At 42.2% G+C, this 27,096-nt stretch overlaps 1 protein-coding gene across 2 annotated transcripts in view; it reads left to right on the top strand.

Moving 5' to 3' along the window:
- The first annotated feature begins 1,485 nt into the window (after nucleotides 1-1,485).
- LOC143121903 (NACHT, LRR and PYD domains-containing protein 3-like) overlaps nucleotides 1,486-27,096 on the top strand; it is a 52,863-nt gene continuing 27,252 nt past the window's right edge. The window contains exons 1-7 of one of the 2 annotated variants that reach the window (XM_076282583.1): nucleotides 1,486-1,548; nucleotides 11,776-11,891; nucleotides 13,201-13,314; nucleotides 19,631-19,759; nucleotides 20,188-21,972; nucleotides 23,888-24,064; nucleotides 24,153-24,329. In XM_076282583.1, coding sequence (XP_076138698.1) covers nucleotides 11,800-11,891; nucleotides 13,201-13,314; nucleotides 19,631-19,759; nucleotides 20,188-21,972; nucleotides 23,888-24,064; nucleotides 24,153-24,329 — 2,474 coding nt within the window. In that variant the 5' untranslated portion in view covers nucleotides 1,486-1,548; nucleotides 11,776-11,799. Of the gene's footprint in view, nucleotides 1,549-11,775; nucleotides 11,892-11,955; nucleotides 12,128-13,200; nucleotides 13,315-19,630; nucleotides 19,760-20,187; nucleotides 21,973-23,887; nucleotides 24,065-24,152; nucleotides 24,330-27,096 lie in introns of those variants that run through there. The other variant, XM_076282591.1, reaches the window with a different exon arrangement.

Raw genomic sequence — 27,096 nt, forward strand, 5'->3', positions numbered from 1 at the left:
ATGGGTGTAGGCCTAAGTGTAAATGTGTGTGTCTAAACATGCTTTAATGAGCTTACACTTTAATGAGCTGAATTTGAGCTTACAGTTCTTTCACCAACCTATGTGTTTTACATTAACTTACAAAATAGATACTTTAGCTTAGTCCTCAGATAGAGGATGGTTGCTGCTTGCTCTGTATTTCTGTCCCTTCCAAACTGCATTGAAATGGTATGTTTAGCAGCCAGAATTTCAACATTTCCAGGGGGAGAAATCTCCGGCCCCCCTCTAACATGACCCCCCCCCCCCCAAAACAATTGCCTGATTGTGCCCCCCCTGAATTTTGGCTTGCATGACGCCCCTGCGGCCTATGCTTCTACACAAGGGGGTTCTTATGTAGTAAGCCTTTTACTTTCAGCATGCATTTTGGGTATCCAAAGATTCAATCAAGCAAAACACATCTTGACTATTTTTTTGTCTTTTATTCTTTACTGATCTACTATTAATCATCATTTACACACAGCTTATGGCGCTAGGCCTCTATGTGTTCTCTTCTCTAAGGTAAAGTAAGTAGCTATTTATACACAGCTTCATAACAGCTGGTGCTAGGCCTCTATGTGTTTTCTTTTCTAAGGTAAAATAAGTAGCCATTTATACACAGCTTCATAACAGCTGGTGCTAGGCCTGTATGGGTTCTCTTTTCTCTAAGGTAAAGTAAGTAGCCATTTATACACAGCTTCATAACAGCTGGCGCTAGGCCTCTATGTGTTCTCTTCTCTAAGGTAAAGTAAGTAGCCATTTATACACAGCTTCATAACAGCTGGTGCTAGGCCTCTATGTGTTCTCTTCTCTAAGGTAAAGTAGGCATTTATACACAGCTTCATAACAGCTGGTGCTAGGCCTCTATGTGTTCTCTTTTCTCAAAGGTAAAGTAAGTAGCCATTTATACACAGCTTCATAACAGCTGGCGCTAGGCCTCTATGTGTTCTCTTCTCTAAGGTAAAGTAAGTAGCCACTTATACACAGCTTCATAACAGCTGGTGCTAGGCCTCTATGTGTTATATTTTCTCTAAGGTAAAGTAAGTAGCCATTTATACACAGCTTCATAACAGCTGGGGCTAGGCCTCTATGTGTTATATTTTCTCTAAGGTAAAGTAAGTAGCCATTTATACGCATCTTCATAACAGCTGGTGCTAGGCTTCTATGTGTTCTCTTCTCTAAGGTAAAGTAAGTCTAGACGGCTAAAATGTGGTCAGCTGAGAGATGTTTGTAGCCGACAGAAAAAAGAAGAAGAAAAAAAAACAATATTCTTACCACTGTTGTGCAAAATTCGAATTGCAATTCTGCTTCTTGTTTGCTATCATGCAAGTAAAATTCAAGAATTGAATCGGAATTTATGCTATTTCCAGTGAGGAGTCCGCACTACCCACAGCAACCCGAACCCTTGGAGGCTTGACTCTACTGTGCATCACGTCTCCTCCCCTAACGAAACTGAAACAGAAGTCGTTGCTTCCGTATTGTGGAAAAAGCAGTTGAACATTTCGGCAATGACGCATCTTGAAAATACTATTGGTAAGTTTATCAGCATTGCATAGTAGGCTACACGGTTGAACCGGTGCTTCAACGCAATGTCTTTCATAGTAATACTATAACGGGCAATACTACTGGAAAATGTAGTGTTTGTCTCTCGTCGGGAAAGCGAACGATGGGCTTCGCTTCACTGTATCCGCTGCTACAGTGTTCTTGTTCACAAGTAGGCACTGGCGCCTTAATGCAGGGGCTTACCTGGGCTTCAGCCCAGGGGCCTCGACCAATGAGGGGCCTCCTAATAATAATAATGATAATCAATAATAATAAACGGCGTGTCCGTATTCGCGGCGTCATTAGCCTACTCTGGAGCTAGCCTAAATAATTGAGCATATACTGCTCTTACATCCATGCAGAGGCCCCCTTTGTCTTTTCCAATTCTAAAGTGAAACAAAATGTAACAAAACGTAATAAATCCCAACGGGTGTAGAGGAGCTAGAGAGGCTGAAACTGACTGACAAACTTACCATACAAACTCTGGAGATAACGTGGGTAGGATTGAAGCAACGATAAACGAATGACGTGGATTCCTGTAACTGTCCATGAAAACAGAAGGCATAGCAGGTAAATATCGTAGCAAATAGCCTTGAAATGAAACGGCTTTAAAAACATGTATTTCACTTGTCTCATTGGAGTGAACGCAGAACATGCACTGTGGCGCGAATAAATGAATTAGTGATCTGCATCTCCGTTCACCAACAGCTAAGTTTGTGCTAACCCATTCGCACATATAATAGTCTATGTTATGTTTTCTCCCTTGTTAACGTGAGATATGTCTCCATGTAGTGTAGTGATAATGCATAAGGTAGCCATGTTCACGTCACATGAGCCAGCTTGTTATAGGCTAAAAGTATTTCTGTCCCTCCCAAACTGCGTTAAACTGGTGTGTTAAGTAGACAGCATTTAAAAAAAAACTCCTGGGGAACCGCCCGACACGACAAACACGCACTTTTGAAAAGCTTTTAAACGTCCATATGTGTAGCCTACCCAACATGTGTTGGGTACAACATGTGTTGTAAAAGTTCAACGCTTGTTTTCGTGCAGTAGGCTAGCCTTTTTGATAAGCGATGTCATGGGCAGGCTGACGTGATTCGAGGGATCTGTTCCTGACGAAGCTGAAGTTGGCCGCACATTCAGAATGCGGTGTAGTTAAGTTTCGATTCCACCTTAAATATTGCAATTTTCTACCGACAGGGGGCAGCGCTGACTGCAAATACGCGATGACACTGGCATTTGCCTAGTAGCAGACGAACATGTAGGCTAGGCTACTCCTCACAGACGAATAAAAGTCTTTTTTTCTGGTGACTCCATTGTCGACCAATCTTTAAGTAAATGATACAACATGCTTTCTGTCAAATAAATCGGTTCATATTGCACTTGTTTTGGGGGGGGCTTTTCTGTTTCTTCTTTACATGAGCTATATTTCATATTTTACAATTTATGCACTAGATTTCCATTGCTCACACATGATTTGCCGTGAGATATTACACCACGTCCCAATACTACAGTCTCTGAGCTTTCATTTGACACCATGTATGGCCAATTTCGTCGTGAAAATTCACCCTTTTATTACAATTGAAATTCCATGAGCTGTTTTTCATATTCCACAATGTATGCACTAGACTTGATACCTATTGCCCACACAACATTTGCCGTGAAATATTACACCACATCCCGATACTACCGTCTCACAGCGTTCATATGACACCCAGCATGCCAAACTTCGTCGTGGAAAATGGCCATTTTTCTTACATTTAAATTACATGAACTATATTTCATATTCCACAGCATATGCACTAGATTTGATACCTATGGTCCATACATCATTTGCCGTGAAATATTACACCACATCCCGAGACTACAGTCTCTGTGCTTTCATATGACACCTTGCATGCCAAATTCCATCGTGGAAAATGGCCCTTTTTCATAGATTTAATTTACATGAGCTATATTTCATATTCCACAATTTATGCACTAGATTTGATACTTATGGCCCATACATCATTTGTCGTGAAATATTACACCACATCCCGAAACTACAGTCTCTGTGCTTTCATATGACACCTTGCATGCCAAATTCCATCGTGGAAAATGGCCATTTTCCTTACATTTAAGTTACATGAGCTATATTTCATATTTTACAATTTATGCACTAGATTTGATACCTATTGCCCACAAATCATTTGCCGCGAAATATTACACCACATCCCGATACTACAGTCTCTGAGCTTTCATTTGACACCATGCATGGCCAATTTCGTCGTGGAAAATGGGCATATTAGATTTAATTTACATGAGCTATATTTTATATTCCACAATTTATGCACTAGATTTGATACCTATTGCCCACACATCATTTGCCGTGAGATATTACACCACATCCCGATACTACAGTCGCTGAGCTTTCATTTGACACCATGCATGGCCAATTTCGTCGTGGAAAATGGGCATATTTCATAGATTTAATTTACATGAGCTATATTTCATATTCCACAATTTATGCACTAGATTTGATACCCATTGCTCACACATGATTTGCCGTGAGATATTACACCACATCCCGATACTACAGTCTCTGAGCTTTCATTTGACACCATGCATGGCCAATTTCGTCGTGGAAATTCACCCTTTTATTACAATTGAAATTACATGAGCTGTTTTTCATATTCCACAAATGTATGCACAGATTTGATGCCTATTGCCCAAACATCATTTGCCGTAAAATATTACACCACATCCCGATACGACCGTCTCACAGCGTTCATATGACACCAAGCATGCCAAACTTCGTAGTGGAAAATGGCCATTTTTTTTTACATTTAAATTACATGAACTATATTTCATATTCCACAGTATATGCACTAGATTTGATACCTATGGTCCATACATCATTTGCCGTGAAATATTACACCACATCCCGAAACTACAGTCTCTGAGCTTTCATATGACACCCTGCATGCCAACTTTCGTCGTGGAAAATGGCCATATTTTATAGATTTACTTATTTCATATTTTACCATTTGTGCACTTTTGATGCCTATTGCCCAAACATCATTTGCCGTAAAATATTACGCCACATCCCGATACTACCGTCCCACAGCGTTCATATGACACCCTGCATGCCAAATTTCGTCGTAGAAAATGGCAATTTTTCTTACATTTAAGTTACATGAGCTATATTTCAGAAAAAAAGAATAACTGCACAATGGATGTAATTACACGCTCCTCGTGATCATTGTCAGATTTCAACAGTTATGACTGACAGTAGGAGTGTCAAATAAGAGACCTACAAGTAGCGTAGCCTAGGCTATATGCAGAGTAATTCTCATTTATGCTATACTTGAGCACACATAGAATTTGTGAGATTTTTTAAGTAGTGCAAAGTCTGTTGTATCTGGATGTGCTGTATGTCACGCCAAATAGGGATCAAATCTGCATAAATCGTAAAACATGAAATATAGCTCATAGAATTTCAATTGTAATGAAATGGGGATTTTCCATGACGGAATTGGCCATGCATGGTGGCAAATGAAAGCTGAGAGACTGTAGTATCGGGATATGGTGTAATTTCTCAAGGCAAATGATGTATGGGCAATAGGTATCAAATCTAGTGAATAAATTGTAAAATATGAAATATAGCTCATATAAATTACATGTATGAAAAATGGCCATTTTCCACGATAGAATTTGGCATGCAGGGTGTCATATGAAAGCTCAAAGACTGTAGTTTCGGGATGTGGTGTAGATTTCACAGCAAATGATGTATGGGCCATAGGTATCAAATCTAATGCATAAATTGTGGAATATGAAATATAGCTCATGTAAATTAAATCTATGAAATATGCCCATTTTCCACAACGAAATTGGGCATGCATGGTGTCAAATGAAAGCTCAGAGACTGTAGTGTCGGGATGTGGTGTAATATTTCACGGCAAATGATGTGTGGGCAATAGGTATCAAATCTAGTGCATAAATTGTAAAATATGAAATATAGCTCATGTAACTTAAATGTAAGGAAAATGGCCATTTTCCACGATGGAATTTGGCATGCAAGGTGTCATATGAAAGCTCAGAGACTGTAGTTTCGGGATGTGGTGTAATATTTCACGGCAAATGATGTATGGGCCATAGGTATCAAATCTAGTGCATAAATTGTAAAATATGAAATATAGCTCATGTAACTTAAATGTAAGGAAAATGGCCATTTTCCACGATGGAATTTGGCATGCAAGGTGTCATATGAAAGCTCAGAGACTGTAGTTTCGGGATGTGGTGTAATATTTCACGGCAAATGATGTGTGGGCAATAGGCATCAAATCAAGTGCACAAATGGTAATATATGAAATATAGCTCATGTAAAGTAAATCTATAAAATATGGCCATTTTCCACGATGGAATTTGGCATGCAAGGTGTCATATGAAAGCACAGAGACTGTAGTTTCGGGATGTGGTGTAATATTTCACGGCAAATGATGTATGGACCATAGGTATCAAATCTAGTGCATATACTGTGGACTATGAAATATAGTTCATGTCATTTAAATGTAAGAAAAATTGCCATTTTCCACGACGAAGTTTGGCATGCTTGGTGTCATATGAACGCTGTGAGACGGTAGTATCGGGATGTGGTGTAATATTTTACGGCAAATGATGTTTGGGCAATAGACATCAAATCTAGTGCATACATTTGTGGAATATGAAAAACAGCTCATGTAATTTCAATTGTAATAAAAGGGTGAATTTCCACCACGAAATTGGCCATGCATGGTGTCAAATGAAAGCTCAGAGACTGTAGTATCGGGATGTGGTGTAATATCTCACGGCAAATCATGTGTGAGCAATGGGTATCAAATCTAGTGCATAAATTGTGGAATATGAAATATAGCTCATGTAAATTAAATCTATGAAATATGCCCATTTTCCACGACAAAATTGGCCATGCATTGTGTCAAATGAAAGCTCAGAGACTGTAGTATCGGGATGTGGTGTAATATTTCACGGCAAATGATGTGTGGGCAATAGGTATCAAATCTAGTGCATAAATTGTAAAATATGAAATATAGCTCATGTAACTTAAATGTAAGGAAAATGGCCATTTTCCACGATGGAATTTGGCATGCAAGGTGTCATATGAAAGCTCAGAGACTGTAGTTTCAGGATGTGGTGTAATATTTCACGGCAAATGATGTATGGGCCATAGGTATCAAATCTAGTGCATAAATTGTGGAATATGAAATATAGCTCATGTAAATTAAATCTATGAAAAAGGGTCATTTTCCACGATGGAATTTGGCATGCAAGGTGTCATATGAAAGCACAGAGACTGTAGTCTCGGGATGTGGTGTAATATTTCACGGCAAATCATGTATGGACCATAGGTATCAAATCTAGTGCATATACTGTGGAATATGAAATATAGTTCATGTAATTTAAATGTAAGAAAAATGGCCATTTTCCACGACGAAGTTTGGCATGCTTGGTGTCATATGAACGCTGTGAGACGGTAGTATCGGGATGTGGTGTAATATTTTACGGCAAATGATGTTTGGGCAATAGGCATCAAATCTAGTGCATACATTTGTGGAATATGAAAAACAGCTCATGTAATTTCAATTGTAATAAAAGGGTGAATTTCCACCACGAAATTGGCCATGCTTGGTGTCAAATGAAAGCTCAGAGACTGTAGTATCGGGATGTGGTGTAATATCTCACGGCAAATCATGTCTGAGCAATGGGTATCAAATCTAGTGCATAAATTGTGGAATATGAAATATAGCTCATGTAAATTAAATCTATGAAAAAGGGTCATTTTCCACGATGGAATTTGGCATGCAAGGTGTCATATGAAAGCACAGAGACTGTAGTCTCCGGATGTGGTGTAATATTTCACGGCAAATTATGTATGGACCATAGGTATCAAATCTAGTGCATATACTGTGGAATATGAAATATAGTTCATGTAATTTAAATGTAAGAAAAATGGCCATTTTCCACGACGAAGTTTGGCATGCTGGGTGTCATATGAACGCTGTGAGACGGTAGTATCGGGATGTGGTGTAATATTTCACGGCAAATGTTGTGTGGGCAATAGGTATCAAGTCTAGTGCATACATTGTGGAATATGAAAAACAGCTCATGGAATTTCAATTGTAATAAAAGGGTGAATTTTCACGACGAAATTGGCCATACATGGTGTCAAATGAAATCTCAGAGACTGTAGTATCGGGATGTGGTGTAATATCTCACGGCAAATCATGTGTGAGCAATGGGTATCAAATCTAGTGCATAAATTGTAAAATATTAAATATAGCTCATGTAAAGAAGAAACAGAAAAGCCCCCCCAAAACAAGTGTAATATGAACCGATTTATTTGACAGAAAGCATGTATCATTTACTTAAAGATTGGTCGACAATGGAGTCACCAGAAAAAAAGGCTTTTATTCGTCTGTGAGGAGTAGCCTACATGTTCGTCTGCTACTAGGCAATCACGTATTTGCAGTCAGCACTGCCCCGTCGGTAGAAAATTGCAATATTTAAGGTGGAACGAAAACTTGACTACACCGCATTCTGAATGTGCGGCCAACTTCAGCTTCGTCTGTTCCTGTTTATGTAAAGGTTTTACATAGGCTGAATAATAGGCTACACTACATATTATTAACCAAAAGCGCACGCTATGTGTCGGGTCAGATCGCGGGCCGGGTATCATTTAATCATAATTAATATTTGCGGTTGGGGGGGAGGGGGGGGGGGGGCCTTAAAAAACATATAGCCCAGGGGCCTCGGTTGGTATTAAGGCGCCCCTGCAAGTAGGCTATGTTGTCGGTCCTCGCTTTAATTAAGGACTATCACAACTCTTGAATGTGTTTCTATTGCCATACACTTTGTGTTTTCGGTACGTGGAATATTTGGAATAGATTAAACTCATTAGAATTTCGTTGCGTCAACTTGTCGTTGTTTAAGAAAGATTTTCGACGGAGATTTCCGCCTTTAGGGTAGGCCTAGACCTAACACATCACTAGTAGGCTAGGCTAAATGCGGGCTTGCTAACATTAAATATAAGCCGCGGCCACTGAATAAATGATATGTCTTAATTTAGCTCCATTGTAACATATCATATCGAGTTAACCTAGGCTACTCATTTACCAGGGCCAGATTAAGAAATCAAGCGCAAAATCGTTGTGCATAACCAGATAGGCTACTATGGGCGCTAGCCTGTGACCAGCAAGGACAAAGGTTTGCATTAGGGATATGTCCATACCAATACTTTGGGATGGCGAAATTGTCCATACCAATACTTAAGCGAAGTCTTTCGTATTATGTGTTTTGTTGTGAATTCGTTCAGCGTCCTCATAAAGTGTATAGCCTACATCTCCAGTACAACCAGTTTACATATGCGGTCATTTGATTGGCTGCAACCTGAAAGTGTCAAAGCATAGGCCTGTTGTCGCGTTAGTGGCAAACACATGAGGAGGCAAGTGGACAATTATCTATCTGCCAGTAGTAGGATACCCAGGATACCCACGGGGCAGCCGTGGCCTACTCAGACATCCCAACCTGCAAAATGTCATTTCAGGGAGGTATCACAAAGCCCCCCCACCAAAAAAATAAATAATAAATAAATACATAATAATAATAATAATAATAATAATAATAAAAAAAACGTTAGCCTACTTAGGTACTGAAATACATATTATGTTTGTTCAATAATGTCCAAATAAGGAAGGCCTATAGATAGAAATTGTGAAAATAAAATATGTAGATTTTGGTAGTTTGGTCTTTTCATGTAGCCTTGGCAACTAGCCATCTCTATAGGCCTGAATAATATGCACATGAATTGACACTAGTTAAACTCACCTCAACATGTTTTTTGCAATCATTTAAGCTGCCATGGGCAATGCTAAGGTCACTGTTACAAACAGTGCAGCGTGCAAGACTAGGCCTATCATTATCTTTTACTCTTATGAGACAAGGGTAGCCTACACTTTGAAATATTTACTTTTTGGGGGGCGCTGACTCTGCCATGACGCTCCTGTGGGGTATACTACGAATCTCGATTAGTGGGTTAGCGAGGTATATTGCGCTCAAAGCCAGGGAATGCTGTGACACGAACGTGGATCTGTTTTAGTGTCGCTATATCACCATGGTATCTTATGCTGTCAACCAAACCTGGTCGGGAGGAGGTTATGTGCTAAGTTATAGCTCAAATCATGTTATCTACCGCCCACTCACCAATCAATTGTCTTAAAAAGGAAGTTATCTCACGTCTAGGATTCTGTCATATATCTTACAGGTGGAGCTCCGCCTCTACTAACATTTTGGATCTCGAATGCGATTTAATAGTGCATTCGTGCAAATATCCCACTATGGACGCGCATACCATACAACTGATGACAATTGATTTATTTGATGTTATACGTTAGACACAAAATATGAACGTAGTGTAGATTTAAGCAATATAGCACGATCGAGAGTGGGGTTGGTCATGGATATTCCCACGGGTGTTGTTCAGCCGTAGGCAACAAAAAAACGGAAACATAGCCTACATTGCAGAACCACTCAACTTTATTAATTTATGGTGAATAAATGTTACACTACTGTGCACAGCGTATACCCCTGAGTCAAGGCTTTGTGAAGCCTCGATATGTCTACATAGCCTAGATATGTCTAACGTGCTTCGTAGTATACCCCACTGTTCCTAGATACACTGAGCTGATCAAGTTCAAGTGAAAAAAGCCCGCCTACACCGAAAACTGATTGGTTGATTTAGCGAAACAGGCCAATCAGGATGCTCTCTGTCATGGATGCGCTCAGGCACACACGCACCACCCCTCTCTCTCTCCCCTGTCGTGTGCGTGCTACACTCAGATGCACACACAATTTTGCTCGCTCTTGATCGCTCGCTCTAGGTTCCGGGAGATTTGATCTAATTTGCGGGCGTCAGGAAGCCGCTATCCATATGCGGGAAACTCCCGGAACTTCCAGGAGACTTGGGATGTCTGCCTACTGGTTACGGCTTCGGGCTTGTAGCCGAAGGGTTGCCGGTTCGAACCCCGACCAGTAGGAAAAAATGTTGGCGGGGGAAGTGGTTGAGCACTGCTCTCGGATGCCCTCATCCACGGCTGAAGTGGCCTTGAGCAAGACACCTGACCCCTCACTGCTCCCCGAGCGCAGCTGTAGCAGGCAGCTCACTGCGTCGGGATTAGTGTGTGCTTCACCTCACTGTGTGCTGAGTGTGTTTCACTAATTCACTGATTGAGATAAATGCAGAGACCAAATTTCCCTCACGGGATCAAAAGAGGATATACACTTATACTTGAAAGGGTACAACTTCAGATCAGTGTTCATATTCCCTTTGCCCTTTAGCATGCACACGTTGCCCCTTATTAGTGGATCAGCTAAACATATTAAAATAGGCCTATACACCGACAAATAAAGGAGATGATTGTAACAAAAACTGTCTGGATGAATATCTGTATTGTGCAAGACATCAGTTTAAACACACAGCCTTGATCCCTTATAAGTGGAGTAAGACATCAGTGTAAACACGCGGCCTTGATCTCTTATAAGTGGAGTAAGACATCAGTGTAAACACATGGCCTTGATCCCTTATAAGTGGAGTAAGACATCAGTGTAAACACACGGCCTTGATCTCTTATAAGTGGAGTAGTGGAGTAAGACATCAGTTTAAACACACGGCCTTGATCCCTTATAAGTGGAGTAAGACATCAGTGTAAACACACAGCCTTGATCTCTTATAAGTGGAGTAGTGGAGTAAAACATCAGTTTAAACACACGGCCTTGATCTCTTATAAGTGGAGTAGTGGAGTAAGACATCAGTTTAAACACACGGCCTTGATCTCTTATAAGTGGAGTAAGACATCAGTTTAAACACACGGCCTTGATCTCTTATAAGTGGAGTAAGACATCATTTTAAACACACAGCCTTGATCCCGTACACATTAAGGGGCTTCTGAGTGGGCTACATCATAACTCCCTCTAAAGTCCTGGACAAAAAAGGCTAGAGCCTGTTTGCATTTTTTTCTTCATGTTGTTGTTGAGCTCCTTTCATCATCTATTTGTTGTGTTTCTTGATCTTGTCAGAGTGCTAAAAACAAAGATAGCGGTTCATGTTTAGCTACAGCTCTAATCTATAGTATGCAGTGACACATGAAACAAGACATAAAGCTGCATATGTCTCATGTACATTCCCAGAGAGACTCTTCCACTGCTGCTAGGATGAGTGTCTCTCAGGAGAGAGAGGAGGCTGCAGGTCACAGTGAGACACTCTGTGTGCAACAAAGCAGCAAACCAACACACTCTGATGGAGGGTAAGTTAATCCACAGATACAGTACACATCATACCTGTCCCCACACACTCTGATGGAGGGTAAGTGAATCCACAGATACAGTACACATCATACCTGTCCCCACACACTCTGATGGAGGGTAAATTAATCCACAGATACAGTACACATCATACCTGTCCCCACACACTCTGATGGAGGGTAAATTAATCCACAGATACAGTACACATCATACCTGTCCCCACACACTCTGATGGAGGGTAAATTAATCCACAGATACAGTACACATCATACCTGTCCCCACACACTCTGATGGAGAGTAAATTAATCCACAGATACAGTACGCGTCATTCCTGTCCCAACACACTAGAACATATTCTAACATTCTAACAGCGTATTCAGCATTGGCAGCGTATTTTGGCCCAGTGCATGAACATTGTGGCCAGAGTGAGTCAGACGCACAAAGTGGGCGGAGTCAAGCTTGGGTTAATTATTAACATATTTGGTTAAAGCCGACCAATAGCAGTGTTGAGCAATACCTTTAAATGGAACCTCAATATTGTTCCACATCTGATCTGAATACTTTTTCCAATAATAATATGTAGCATTTCTTCTGTTCTTCCAAGCAATTCCATTCATGAAAACATAATAATGCATAAGGTAGCCAATGTTCACGTACCATCTACTCACAGAATTGTACAAACGCACACACACAAAGAGACATACACCTACACACACACACACACACACACACACAGACATACACTTGCACACACACACACTGTAAGTGTGTGTAGTGTGTGTGTGTGTGTACAAGTATGTGAGTAGGTGGTAGGTATGTGTGTGTGTGCATGTGTGTGTCCGAGTCTGTGAGTAGGTGGTAGGTGTGTGTGTGTGTGTGTTACACAGGCATACACTCACACACACACACACACTTACACACACACACACACACTCACATACAAACACAGACACACACACACCCACACACACACACCTACCACCTACTCGTACATACACACACACACACACACACACACCACACACACACACACACACACACACACACACACACACACACACACACACACAGGAAATGGGATGGATGAGATGGAAAGGTCTAACTCCTAAATGTTGGACACCATGCAGAGATGTATGTGTTATAGAAAACTATGGGATATGATATTAGGAATACACTGTATTCCTGTATGTGTGTGTGTGTGTGTGTGTGAGTGAGTGTGAGAGAGAGAGTGATATTCATTCTAAAATGGAGCATGTATTGTTGTAATATTATTATTATTATTGAGTGTCTTGTGTCTGTTTATGTAACCAGCCCACAGACACACAGACCTCCATCTCCAGTGCCCAGCTGTGTGTCCATGAAGAGTGATGCGTCCATGAGGGATTTTCCCAACTTCAGCAGTGAACCAGTTCCATCAGGTCTAAAGTGAGTAGTCATCAGTCTGTAGACATGTAAGTCACATAAGTCACATGCAATTCAACATGGCAAGTGATATGAAGGAGCAAAGGAAAACACACACATGCACACACATTAACACACACACACACACACACACACACACACACACATACGCACGCACACACACACACACACACATAAACACACACACACAGACACACAGGCATACACTTGCACACATACACTTACGCACACGCACACACACACACACACACACACACACACACACACACACACACACACACACAATCAGCGTCAGCGACTAAATCGAAAACTGAAAGTGTTTTCTATTGCCATATCAACGTGAGCTAATCGCTAACGTTATCTGAGATGCTAGTTTTTGTAACGGCAGGAATAAACACACATGTGTAGCTTTACTCAACACATTAACACATGATACAGTGTAATTGTCAAGTTGTATGGCTCACTGTGTTCAAAGTCGATCTTAATAACCCTCATCACCTCGACTAGCCTATGTGGTGGTTGTTATGGGAAACTAGCTAATAAATGGCAATGCAGCTTTACTGTAGTGAAGTTCGCAAGATTGGAAAGAGGAATTAGCGTTTACATGTCCATTTAAATTATAGCCTTTCTAATGCACTTTTGTGCGTTTTAAATCCGAAATAAGACGGAATGTGAGGAGACTGCCTATGACGCAAATAAACCTCATTTCCGGTCTATGGATGTCTGCTTTAGCTTATTGTTGACAGCAGGGTTTTTTTACGATTTAAAATGATACTTTCTAGATTTTAATGGGCCATGTTGAAGAGCTGATGTCAGTTATTGTTTGTGCAAATATAAACTGATTCATGTCCCTTGCATATCCACGATGATATCCACGTTCTGGCGGTGTTCTGAATGTGCACAGAAGGAGTTCCTAAGCTAAGCACATACGCACACACACACACCAAATGTGGGTGAATTTGGTCAACATACCAGCCACTGTGGCAGATAAATAGATAAATAAATAAATAAATAGAACTAGCATACCACAAATAGTCAGATTAACACCCGAGTTTTTCAATTTAGTGTCACAAAATGCTAAGGATGCATATATGTTTCTTATATAAGTAGGGTTGGGTATCGTTTGGGTTTTATCCGATACCGGTGCTAAATTGATACTTTTAAAGCGGTGCCGGTGCCGAAACGGTGCCTGAACCGGTACTTTGTTTTTAAAATGTTTTAAATTAAAATGGTCTAAAGCATGAATTGCTTTTTTTTTATTGATAAGACAAATTTGAACATGAAATTGAACTGTTATATTCAATTTACTATCAATATCTCATTGCTCCTACGAATAAAACATTTAAACGTTAAAACAGCTTGCCATGCATGCACACACAATGGTGAGCTCTCTGCTTTCAAGTTTACCCAGTGTAGGCGGTTTGCCATAATGTATGTTAAAACCGCTTGCCATAAAACTGCCAGGTCATGGACAACGGCATTTGCAAGCAAGCTAATCTAACAGGGACTCTATTTTCCAGTTAATTCAGTGTGTTCCCAAATGCTTCAAGAAATTTCATGTCTTAACCCATAACACGCAGTAGTTTTGAACATGTTAGGCTACATGTCGTTGTTGAAGTGTTAAAGATTCCCAGCGCTAGCCTAGTAGGCATTTTAACAGCAACTATGGCTATGCCCTAACACCAGTCAGCTGAGTTTAATTAGCGATAACGTAGCCTACGGAGGTGGTTTCGTAGCCTCTTTGACAGCTCAGTGACATAAGGTATGTAACCTACATATTTATGTTTTTGCCAGCTAACTTTTAACATGATCTTCATATTCATTGTGATGCTATATGGACCTCATGCACATGAAAGATTAATATCATGCCATTATGTTGTTTAACACCGTGAAATAAAGTTTTCACCTTACAACTTTGCTGATAACATTTCAAATAAATGTCAGTTAGCTCATTAGCAAGGATATTGTGTAATGTATAGGCTAACCTACTGTTGATGTTGTTTCATAGCCTTTTGCTTGTGTGTAGTTAGGCCCACTGCTAGATTTTGACAGGAGCTCGCGATATCGCTTTAAAGTAAGCTACTTGGGCTCATGCAAGCTGTCAAACACTGTCCACTCGCCTATGTGGTGCACCCCTCTGGTTTATACATCCAGTGTTTATCATATGTTAGCTAACTGTATGTGTTGCTATCAGAGCAAGACGTTAGAGATGGCGCATGACATGCAGTGATGCCTTGTATAAAAAAAATAAAAAAAAACGCTATTTAAGCACCGAAATGAGGCACCGAAATCCACGTTGTTATTCGATGCAGTTACTACCGTTTGTGTCGGCACCGGTGCCATATTAGAACCGTGTTTCGGTGCCCAACCCTAAGTTATGCATATGTAAGTTTCTTAAAGCAGAGCTGTGCTTAAGTTGTTCAGTGCATGGTTTCATAACAAGCCAAATAGAAAAGAAATGCTAAATCTTAAATATAGTCTTGATACCTGTAAATATTTAAATCTGATGATGTACAGTAGTTAGGTCAGTGTTTCTCAAACTTTTTTTCTGGGGACCCACTTTTTAAAAATGACTATCGCGACCCAAGTGGTGACTGTGGTAGTTAACAAACTAGATCAGTGGTTCTCAAACTTTTTCTTTCATTCCCCACTTTGATCAAGGGGGCATTCTCGAGCCCCACCTGTCCCTCATCGCTCTAAGAAAGTGGTAGGTCAAACTTAAAATTGTCAAATTTATTGAAATAATGACAAGTTCTAAATATATCCTCTTCAACAGAGTTAAAATCAGCTGGTGCTGCAGATATAATAATAAATAAATACATAACACATATATTTCTGTTTTCCAGCAACATATTAGGAAGCATAGGCCATTTTACAGCATTGTACAATTGTATAGCGTCGGTGGATGTACATGTCTAACGTTGAATGTGTGTCTCCCAGAATGCAGTGCGAGTGAATGCTATAAGGTGTAATGTCGATTATAATAGTTGTAGTTGCGTGTACCATGTTGTGTATTTGTTAGCGTGTTAGTCTCTTTAGTTGTACCTCATGTGTTTATCCTCGTGTTGATGTGTGTGGTAAACCCTTATTGTGTGTTACATGTGCGGCTGAGACTACCCCTGTGTTGCCCTATGTAGCTATCCGTATGAGTCCTAGTATGTCTGGTTGTGTCTGAGTCTTCCTGTACTAATAAATGGCCGTCCTGGCCAAAGTTGAATCTTGTCCGAGGGTGAGATCGCTAATATATATTCAATGAAATACCAACATGCTGCATTAAATGAATCCATAATCCAGTCATACTGAGCAATGCTGGTTGGGAAATATTTATGAAAAACTTTGCAGGGATGTGATGTAGGCGTACTGTTTAATACATGGGATCACAAGAATGCCTCCCAATCAGGCGTTTCAGCGATTTCGCTCAGAAATCTCAAAGGCATAATACTGCCGCGATCGAGGCGTCTGTCTCAACAGGCATACTCAAGTGTTTTTGGTGAATGCAGTAATCTTATTTGCTAGGTGAGGTAGGCGCTTGTCTTTGCCTTGTAACTGGACATTTAACTCAAATGTATCGCTAAGATAGGCCAGCTTCGTCAAGAAATGTTCATTAGTGAATGTGCTTGCAACAACAACGTTCAAAATCTCAGGTAGGTCGGGACTAACTAAGCCTTGACACGAGCGCTTCCCTGTGAATAACACAGTGCGTCCATTGCGCATCGGGTGCTACCTGGGCCCAGGCTACAGATAAAAAATAAATAAAAAAACTCCTGTTTTTCACTGGCATGTCGCGACCCACAGTTTGAGAAACGCTGAGTTAGGTCAACTCACAGACCTATAGACACACACACAGGCATACACACACACACACACACACACACACACACACACACACACACACACGTAAACACACACACAGACATACACTTACACACGCACACACTCACATACAAACACAGACACACACACACACACACAGGAAATAGGATGGATGAGATGGAAAGGTCTAACCTCTCCTAAATGTTGGACACCATGCAGAGATGTATGTGTTATAAAAAAGTATGGGATATGATATTAGGAATACACTGTATTAGGGCTGTAACGATACACCAACCTCACGATTCGGTTTGTATCACGATTTTTGACCCACGGTTCGATACGAATCTCGATTTATCTTTTTTTTTCTTTTTTTTTGGGGGGGGCTAGACATTTTATTACATAACATTTAACATAGCCTCCCTTAGAACACCAGAGGATTACAATATAATATATCTATTATTTTATATCCTGATATAAAAATATTTTTCTGATATTTATGACAACACACTTTATGCAGATTAGCCTATAGCCTAGGCCTACTATTTTTTATTACAACTCTACCTCTTTAATTCAGCTGTCTGGTTGAAGCCTGGAAATATTGTAAACAAAGTAGCATATAGCTTAGCCTATCATAGTCTACTGATTGGACTGTTCAGTTTCCCCATGTGTGTTTAAGTTTCAAGGTAATACTCCTTGGGACAGGCCCTTTTGGGAAACGTTGGTATTGAGATGATCAGTCAACTTCAATGCAAGAGTTTTAAACAAATATGTGCAGCTAATGATGTTAAGCGGATTAAATAGAATTTTAGCTAGTCGTCTATGCATCCTTGTTTTCACGATTGTGAATGTTTTATTTAAGCATCACCAAGTCATGATAAGCTACAGCACCTGTTTGTGATTACTGATTGTAATTGTAGGTAATGTTGTGTATGAAAAGTAGTATTACTAGGCAATGCTATAATGAGTGTCAAGTCGAGTGCGGCAGCTGGGTTAGGGGTGTCGTCACTTAAAAGCTCTTTTGGGGTGGTCACACGGCACGAGGAAAACAGGGTTTTCAAAAGTTCCCACCTTGTTGTCCAACTATTTTGCTGCTCAGTTTGATGATTCTGTTTAGTGGGTTTCTATATATATTGGACAGTGCTCCAAACCAGGAAGTGATGTTGAAGGTGATGATTGATTCAATGAAGCATCTGTAGAATGCTGTCAGAACGGATTGGTGGACCTGGAGTCTGCAGAGTTTACGGAGGAAGAAGAGACGTTGCTGGCACTTGGAGTGGATGGATTCAGTATTTGTTTTGAAGTTGAGTTTATGGTCAATTATTGTCCCGTGGTATCAGTATGAGTCAACCCTCTCTATAGACTGGTTATTGACAGTCAGAGTAGGGATGGTGGAGGGGGCTGTTGAAATCCTTCTGAAAGAGCTGAGATGGCCATTGACTCTCACTCTCTGTTGTCTATCCGTCAGTAGATGAGGTCGGGATTTATAAGATATTGTCCCATCAGATGGGGTTGCACAGTATTAAAAGCACTTGAAAAGTCCACAAATCGTAGAAATGACTCAAGGTGGGTGCAGCAGCGTTAGAGTGGCATCATACACCCCCTCTGTGACACTTGTACGCAAACTGTGGTGGATCGGCGTGCTTACTGACCTCTGCCTGTAGTTGTGTCAGAATAAGCCTCTCGAAGCCTTTCATGACCAGAGATGTCAAAGCCACAGGTGGATAGTCATTGTCGCAGGTGGGGTTGCTCTTTTCAGGCACAGGGCATATGATGGAGGATTTCCAGACTGAGGGGATAGAGTGTTCAGCCAGAGAACGGTTGAAGAGGTGACCGTAGACACTGTAGACACCAGCAAGCTGGTTACTGCACACGTGACGCCTCTTCCTTCTTCAGCAAGTGGCCACAGATCTGCTCTGGCACTGGTGCTTTATTTGGCCTCATCCTTCTCAGAACCACCTCCACCTCCTCCTGCTGCAGCTCTGGGTTCACATAGCCCGGCATCCTAGCACCTCCACCTGCTGCAGCTCTGGGTTCACATAGCCCGGCATCCTAGCACCTCCACCTGCTGCAGCTCTGGGTTCACATAGCCCGGCATCCTAGCACCTCCACCTGCTGCAGCTCTGGGTTCACATAGCCCGGCATCCTAGCACCACCTACACCTCCACCTGCTGCAGCTCTGGGTTCACATAGCCCGGCATCCTAGCACCACCTACACCTCCACCTGCTGCAGCTCTGGGTTCACATAGCCCGGCATCCTAGCACCACCTACACCTCCACCTGCTGCAGCTCTCGGGTGGACAGTAACTAATGGGCATGAGAGTATTAGACTAATACATTTACTGGACCTTTGTGCATAAGTACATTTATTGTTATTATTGATATGTGTGATATGTGTGATATGTGTGTGTGTGTGTGTGTGTGTGCGTGCGTGATATGTGTGTGTGTGTGTGCGTGATATGTGTGTGTGTGTGTGTGTGTATAGCTAATGGTATGTGTTTTGCTATAGTCCAGAGAAGAAGAAACAGAAGAAGAAGAGGAAGGAGAGGTCCTCTACACCCAGCTGTGTGTCCATTAAGAGTGATGGATCTAAGGGTCATCCAATCACCTTTAAAGAGGGAGACTCTTCTACTGGACAGTAAGATAATGGTGTGTGTGTGTGTGTGTGTGTGTGTGTGTGTGATGATTAATGTATTGAGTTAATATGACCTGTAGACACACACACACACACACACACACACACACACACACACACAGACATGTACATGTAGACACACACACACACACACACATAGAGAAAGACCTGTAGACACACACACACACACACCAACTCACAGACCTGTAAACATACAGTAGATGCATGCGCACACACACACACACGTGTGTGTGTGTGTGTGAGTGATGATTAGGTTAATGTGGTGATGGAGGTTGTTCTCTGCTTGGAGGTAAGGAGAGTGTGTGTGTGTGTGTCTGTGCACAGAACCGAAGTACATACGTTTGTGCATGAATGTGTTTTTTAATGGCTTGATTTAGTCTTAAATCAAGTGTTTTGGTTTTCACACACAGAAATCAGCAGATCTACAAATCACACCTGCAGAAGAAGTTTCAGTGTCTGATTGAGGGAATCGCACAGCAGGGAGACACCAGACTCCTCCATGAGATCTACACAGACCTCTACATCACAGAGGGGGGAGGAGGAGAGGTCGATGATGAACATGAGGTCAGACAGATAGAGAGGGCATCCTGGAGAGAAGCAGAACGAGGCAGGCCCATCAAATGCAGTGACATCTTTAAACGCTTATCTGGACAAGACAAACCCATCAGAACAGTGCTGACAAAGGGAGTGGCTGGCATTGGAAAAACCGTCTCAGTGCAGAAGTTCATTCTAGACTGGGCTGAAGGAACAGCCAATCAGGATGTCCGCTTCATATTTCCTCTTCCTTTCCGGGAGTTGAACCTGATGAAGGAGAAGAAACTCAGTCTGATGGATCTTATTCAGCACTTTTTCCCAGAAATCAAATATCCCAGAGTCTTCTCCAGTTCAGAGCACAGAGTCATGTTCATCTTTGATGGTCTGGATGAGTGTCGACTTCCTCTAGATTTCCGCTCCAACCCAAGGTGTTGTGATGTGACAGAGCCAGCCTCAGTGGACGTGCTGCTGACAAACCTCATCAAGAGGAATCTGCTTCCTTCTGCTCTCCTCTGGATCACCACCCGACCAGCAGCAGCCAATCAGATCCCTCCTGAGTGTGTGCACCAGGTGACAGAAATAAGGGGATTCAACGACCCACAGAAAGAGGAGTACTTCAGGAAGAGAATCAGGGATGAGAACCTGGCCAGCAGAACCATCACACACCTGAAGTCATCCAGGAGCCTCTACATCATGTGCCACATTCCAGTATTCTGCTGGATTTCAGCCACTGTTGTAGAGAAAACATCAAAAGAGTCAGACAAAGTAGAAATGCCAAGGACTCTCACTCAAATGTACACACACTTCCTGGTCATTCAGACAGGCATGAAACATGTCAAGTACACAGAGAGAAAAGAGACAGATGAAGAGGTGATTTTCAAACTGGGGAAACTGGCTTTCCAACAGCTGGAGAAAGGCAATCTGATATTCTATGAGGAAGACCTGAGAGAGTGTGGCATTGACGTCACAGAAGCATCAGTGTACTCAGGAGTGTGTACCCAGATCTTCAGAGAGGAGGCTGGGCTGTACCAGGGGAGGGTGTTCAGCTTTGTGCATCTGAGCATCCAGGAGTTTCTTGCAGCTCTGTATGTGTTCCTCTGCTTCAGCAACAGACAGAGAAACATGCCTGGCCAACAGCAAACTTCTCAGCTCTCTGCTCTGTTCAGAGCTGCAACACTTCATGACCTACACAAGACTGCAGTGGACCTGGCCTTACAGAGTAAGAATGGACACCTGGACCTTTTCCTCCGCTTCCTTCTGGGCCTCTCACTGGAGTCCAATCAGAATCTCTTAAAGCACCTACTGCCACAGAGCAGTAGCCAATCAGATAGCTCAGAGCAAACAGTCCAGTATGTCAAACAGAAGATCAGAGATCAGAGTAGCTCAGACAGAAGGATCAACCTGTTCTACTGTCTGAATGAGCTGAATCACCATGCTGTAGTGGAGCACAAAAAGAGCTCAGTAGATCTGCATGTAGAGATGCTCTTACCAGGACAGTGGAAAACTAAGACATTTGAGTTTAAGATGTCAGAGGAGCAGCTGGCTGAGTTTGACCTGCAGAAGTACATAAAGACACCAGAGGAAGATCAGACTGAACTCCTCAGTCCAGATGAAGTTCTTCAGAAGGTGCTGCCAGTGGTCACAACATGCACATCAGCTGGGTAGGTAACACTGTGTGTGTGTGTGTGTGTGTGTGTGTGTGTGTGTGTGTGTGTGTGTGTTTGTGTGTGTGCGTGCGTGTGGTAGTAGTGGCGTTGACAATTGGGGGTCGATGTATGTGTGTATGTGTTCAACGGTAAACTGGACGCACAAGACACGCGTTTCGGAGTTCGTTCAGACTGGCCAGACCTAAACGACCTGTGCAACAGACTGGCAGTTAAATTACACTGGACACAAAGCAACTCACACACTGCACCAGAGGTATCTTACGCAAGACACCTCACACACTGCACCAGAGGTGTCTTACGCAAGACAACTCACACACTGCACCAGAGGTATCTGACGCAAGACAACTCACACACTGCACCAGAGGTATCTGACGCAAGACAACTCACACACTGCACCAGAGGTATCTGACGCAAGACAACTCACACGCAGAGTGGACAACTCACACACTGCACCAGAAGTATCTTACGCAAGACAACTCACACACTGCACCAGAGTGGACAACTCACACACTGCACCAGAGGTAACTGACGCAGTGGTCACAGACCCATCTGTTACTGTGGAGCCCACAATCCGTCACAACAAGACACAACACACACTGCAGAGCACAGCAAGAAGATCTTTACTGGACATCAAACAAATGGACACACAACAACACTGGACTGGACTAAGAGTGCAGGGGAAGTTGGCATGTCTTGACTTTGCTGACCATTGTACCTCTCACTCTATGTACAGAAATGCTGCAATAGGGGACATTCTCTGTTTCACTGTTAAGGCCAGAGGTGCTACCAACCAGATACAACCAGCATTATGGGCCCCTGGACATCACTGTTAAGGCCAGACTACAGGTGTTACCAACCAGATACAACCAGCATTATGGGCCCCTGGACATCACTGTTAAGGCCAGACTACAGGTGCTACCAACCAGATACAACCAGCATTATGGGCCCCTGGACATCACTGTTAAGGCCACTAGACTACAGGTGCTACCAACCAGATACAACCAGCATTATGGGCCCCTGGACATCACTGTCCACACTGTATAATGCATTCCAACTATCACCACCTTGAATCAGTTGCTCATATTGTAAACGGTTGTAATATGTACAAAGAGAGATACACAGCACGCCATGACCATACTGTTGATCTCATTGCCAGTTCTGTTCAAGACATATTTCCAAACAATATGCCCATGTATAAACACTCACACCCGTAATACCAGGCTGGTTCAACAGCTCTGATAATGTGTTTTGTAACATCCCTAACACCCCTGATGTAGTGTATGTGTGTGTGTGTGTGTGTGTGTACCGTGCAACACTAGTCTCTGTGTGTGTGTGCGTGTGTGTGTGTGTGTGTGTACCTCTGATGATGTGTTTTGTAACATCCCTAACACCCCTGATGGTGTGTGTGTGTGTGTGTGTGTGTGTGTGTGTGTGTGTGTGTGTGTGTGTGTGTGTGTACCTCTGATGATGTGTGTTGTAACATCCCTAACACCCCTGATATAGTGTGTGTGTGTGTGGTGTGTGTGTGTGTGTGTGTGTACCTCTGATGATATGTTTTGGAACATCCCTAACACCCCTGATGTAGTGTGTGTGTGTGTGTGTACCTCTGATGATGTGTTTTGTAACATCCCTAACACCCCTGATGTGCTCTTGGATACAGATAGAAAGGAGGTGCTAGTCCTGGTTGTATTTATCATCTGTATGTAGACAGGTGTTTTTTGAAACAATGACTAAATTCCTTGCAAAGATCAGTAACCTAGTCATGTAAGTTTGTGGCATTGCTATTTGGCAGCCTGGGGCATGTTCACAAACTGACTGTCAGTGCACTAAGAATGGCTATCAAAAGGAATCTGCTCATGTGTGAGTAGAGGATTGGTTATTAATATTCAGATGTTTAACTCTGTTTCAGGCTGCAGGGCTGTGATCTGACCGATAAGAGCTGTTCCTATCTGGCCTCTGCACTGAAGACATCACACTCATCAAATCTCAGAGTGCTGAACCTGGGTAACAATAATCTGCTGGACTCAGGAGTAGAACTTTTATCTTCTGCTCTTTGTCATCAAAACTGCAAACTGGAGGAACTAGAGTAAGCATCACTTCATGTAGTGAGTTTGTGTGTGTGTGTGTGAGTAGAGGATTGGTGATTAATATTCAGATGTTTAACTCTGTTTCAGGCTGCAGGGCTGTGATCTGACCGATAAGAGCTGTTCCTATCTGGCCTCTGCACTGAAGACATCACGCTCATCAAATCTCAGAGTGCTGAACCTGAGTAGCAATAAGCTGCTGGACTCAGGAGTGGAACTTTTATGTTCTGCTCTTTGTCATCAAAACTGCAAACTGGAGGAACTACGGTAAGCATCACTTCATGTAGTGAGTTTGTGTGGGGGAGGTGTGTGTGTGTGTGTGTGTGTGTGTGTGTGTGCAGGGCTTTGAACCGGTTCAAGGAACGAAAACAAAAACCGGGAACTTTTTGTATTTTACAGGGAACAGAAACGAAACCGGAAACGTTATTATTTTTTATGTTCTGGAACAGGAACACTTATTTTAAATAATGGTAACCGGTTAATACCGGTTTTATTTCGTTCCTAATTAACTAAAAAAAAGAAGTAATTATTTTCCTGCGCACGTTACCATGACGGCTGAGGTTCACTTCCTGTGTGAAATCACATCAGACATTCGCTGACTGAATGGAGAGAGAGCGGTGGATTACAAAGTCTCCACTCCACATCTTAAATAAGAGGTAAATTACGATCCATCGTTAATTAAAATGCTCATTCCAAACACAATATCAATAGCTATATTTGTCGACTCCACGTTAATGATGGACTAGCGAACATAGGCCCAGGCGCGCCTGCAGGTGTACGTCCGTAGGCCTACGCACTGTGCGTACCATCAAGCTACTCAACAACAGAACATTTCCCTTCTGTGTGTGTATTCACACCAAACTGGCCTACCATACCTTCCCAAATATGCACAGTATCCCTTTAGCTGCATGCCATTGGGCTATTTACCATCTATTACGTAAAGTTAGTGAACACGTTATCAAAATTAACGTGCACACATTTTGTTTGAGCAGGAGAGAGAATACGCACGCAGACACGCAGTAGGCTACTTGTTGTTTTCTTTTACTCGACTATCTATATATGGTTATCAGCACACAATGTTGAGCTAATTCACTAACTCAATACTCATCATCGATATCACAAGTTTAAACAACGAAAAAGGATGGAGGCAGCAAAGCTAGGAGTTATTCCAGATGGGCAAGGTAGGCAATTGGTGGCTTTTCGGGGCAGCCGTGGCCCACTGGTTAGCACTCTGGACTTGTAACCGGAGGGTTGCCGGTTCGAGCCCCGACCAGGGGGCCGCGGCTGAAGTGCCCTTGAGCAAGGCACTTAACCCCTCACTGCTCCCCGAGCGCCGCCATTGTAGCAGGCAGCTCACTGGGCTGGGATTAGTGTGTGCTTCACCTCACTGTGTGTTCACTGTGTGCTGTTTGTGTTTCACTAATTCACCATTGGGTTAAATGCAGAGACCAAATTTCTCTCACGGGATCAAAAAGTATATATACTATACTATACTTGTCAGAACGTTAGACTGCGCTAAAGCCAGACGTCACATTACGCTAGAACAAAACTAAAGGTAACTTTAGCCTGTATAGGGCTGTATCAAGTTGTCCAAATGAATAGGTCATTGTAGACATTGTCGTTGTATTATTATTGCATGTGGATGTTGTTATGCTATGTAGGCTACTTTTTTGCTGACCAATGCACGGACCTAAAACGGACAAATATTGTTCACGAGTGATTTGGTTTTGCGGGGGGGGGGGTGGGGGGGGGGGTGATGGGTGTGCGTACCATAGCATTAATTCCTGCAGGCGCCCCTGATTAGGCCTACTGGATGGCCTTTCCCCCGACAGTTGCAATTTGTTGTTGCCCGAGTGACATAACCATGTGTCTTAATAATGTCGTTACGTTTGTGTGGAAATTTTCTCTTTTAACAATAAACTACACATTTGAAATAATTGTAGGTCTATTTAATTATTATTATTATTAATAATATAATTATTATTATGTAATAATGCTTGTAATATCATTACATTTGGTTTAAGCTGGATGAGAAAGATGTGACATAATTCTATAGCATTAAACAGCTGACAGGAACGAAATTAACCGTTCTGGGAACAGTATTTTTTTGTTCTAACCGGTTCGGGAACGTCAATTTATTGGTGGAACTCATAACCGGAAACGTTATAATTCCGTTTCTGTTCGGAACGAACCGATTGGGAAAAAAAATCGGTTCAAAGCCCTGTGTGTGTGTGTGTGTGTGTGTGTGTGTTTGTGTGTAGGAGAGTGAGTGTGTTGTGGTTTGTGGGTGTGGTAGTGGGGTTAAAACAGGTAAGGTGTGTGGGGGTATATGTGAGTGTGTGGTGGTGGTGGTGCTGGGGAGGGTAAAAGTGTGTGTGTGTGTGTGTGTGTGTGTGTAGGAGAGTGAGTGTGTTGTGGTTTGTGGGTGTGGTAGTGGGGTTAAAACAGGTAAGGTGTGTGGGGGTATATGTGAGTGTGTGGTGGTGGTGGTGCTGGGGAGGGTAAAAGTGTGTGTGTGTGTGTGAGTGTGTCTCCGTCGCTTCTCTCACTCGCTCTCCCTCCCTCTCTCTCCTTCCCCTCTCTCTCTCTCTTCCTCCCTATCCCTCTCTCTCCCTCCCTTCTCCCTCTCTCTCCCTCCCGCTCCCTCTCTCTCCCTCCCTTCTCCCTCTCTCTCTTTCCCTTCTCCCTCTATTTTCCTCCCTTCTCCCTCTCAAATTCAAATTCAAACCATATGATGCATTGCCAAAGCGTTCACAGGAATAATAATAATTAAAGAAAATACAAATACAAAATGATATAAACATGTACAAACATTACAAACATTGTTACACTTCGTCTCACACACACACACACACACACACACACACACACAGCACGTCACAACCATACAAGACCATTGTCTGTACACGTGCATAGGAAAACCAAGACAGGACAAAACAAAACAAAACAAACAGGAGACATGGTGTAACAGACTGGGGCTGGGGAGCAGTGTTATGTTGAAGGGTGGAGGTAGTGGGGTGATTATCTTAAGTAA

The sequence above is a fragment of the Alosa pseudoharengus genome, unplaced genomic scaffold, assembly GCF_046254945.1.
Source record: "Alosa pseudoharengus isolate Yale_2024_CS ecotype anadromous, Long Island Sound unplaced genomic scaffold, YU_APseudo_1.1 YU_APseudo_1.1_scf_1, whole genome shotgun sequence".
NCBI lineage: Eukaryota > Metazoa > Chordata > Actinopteri > Clupeiformes > Clupeidae > Alosa > Alosa pseudoharengus.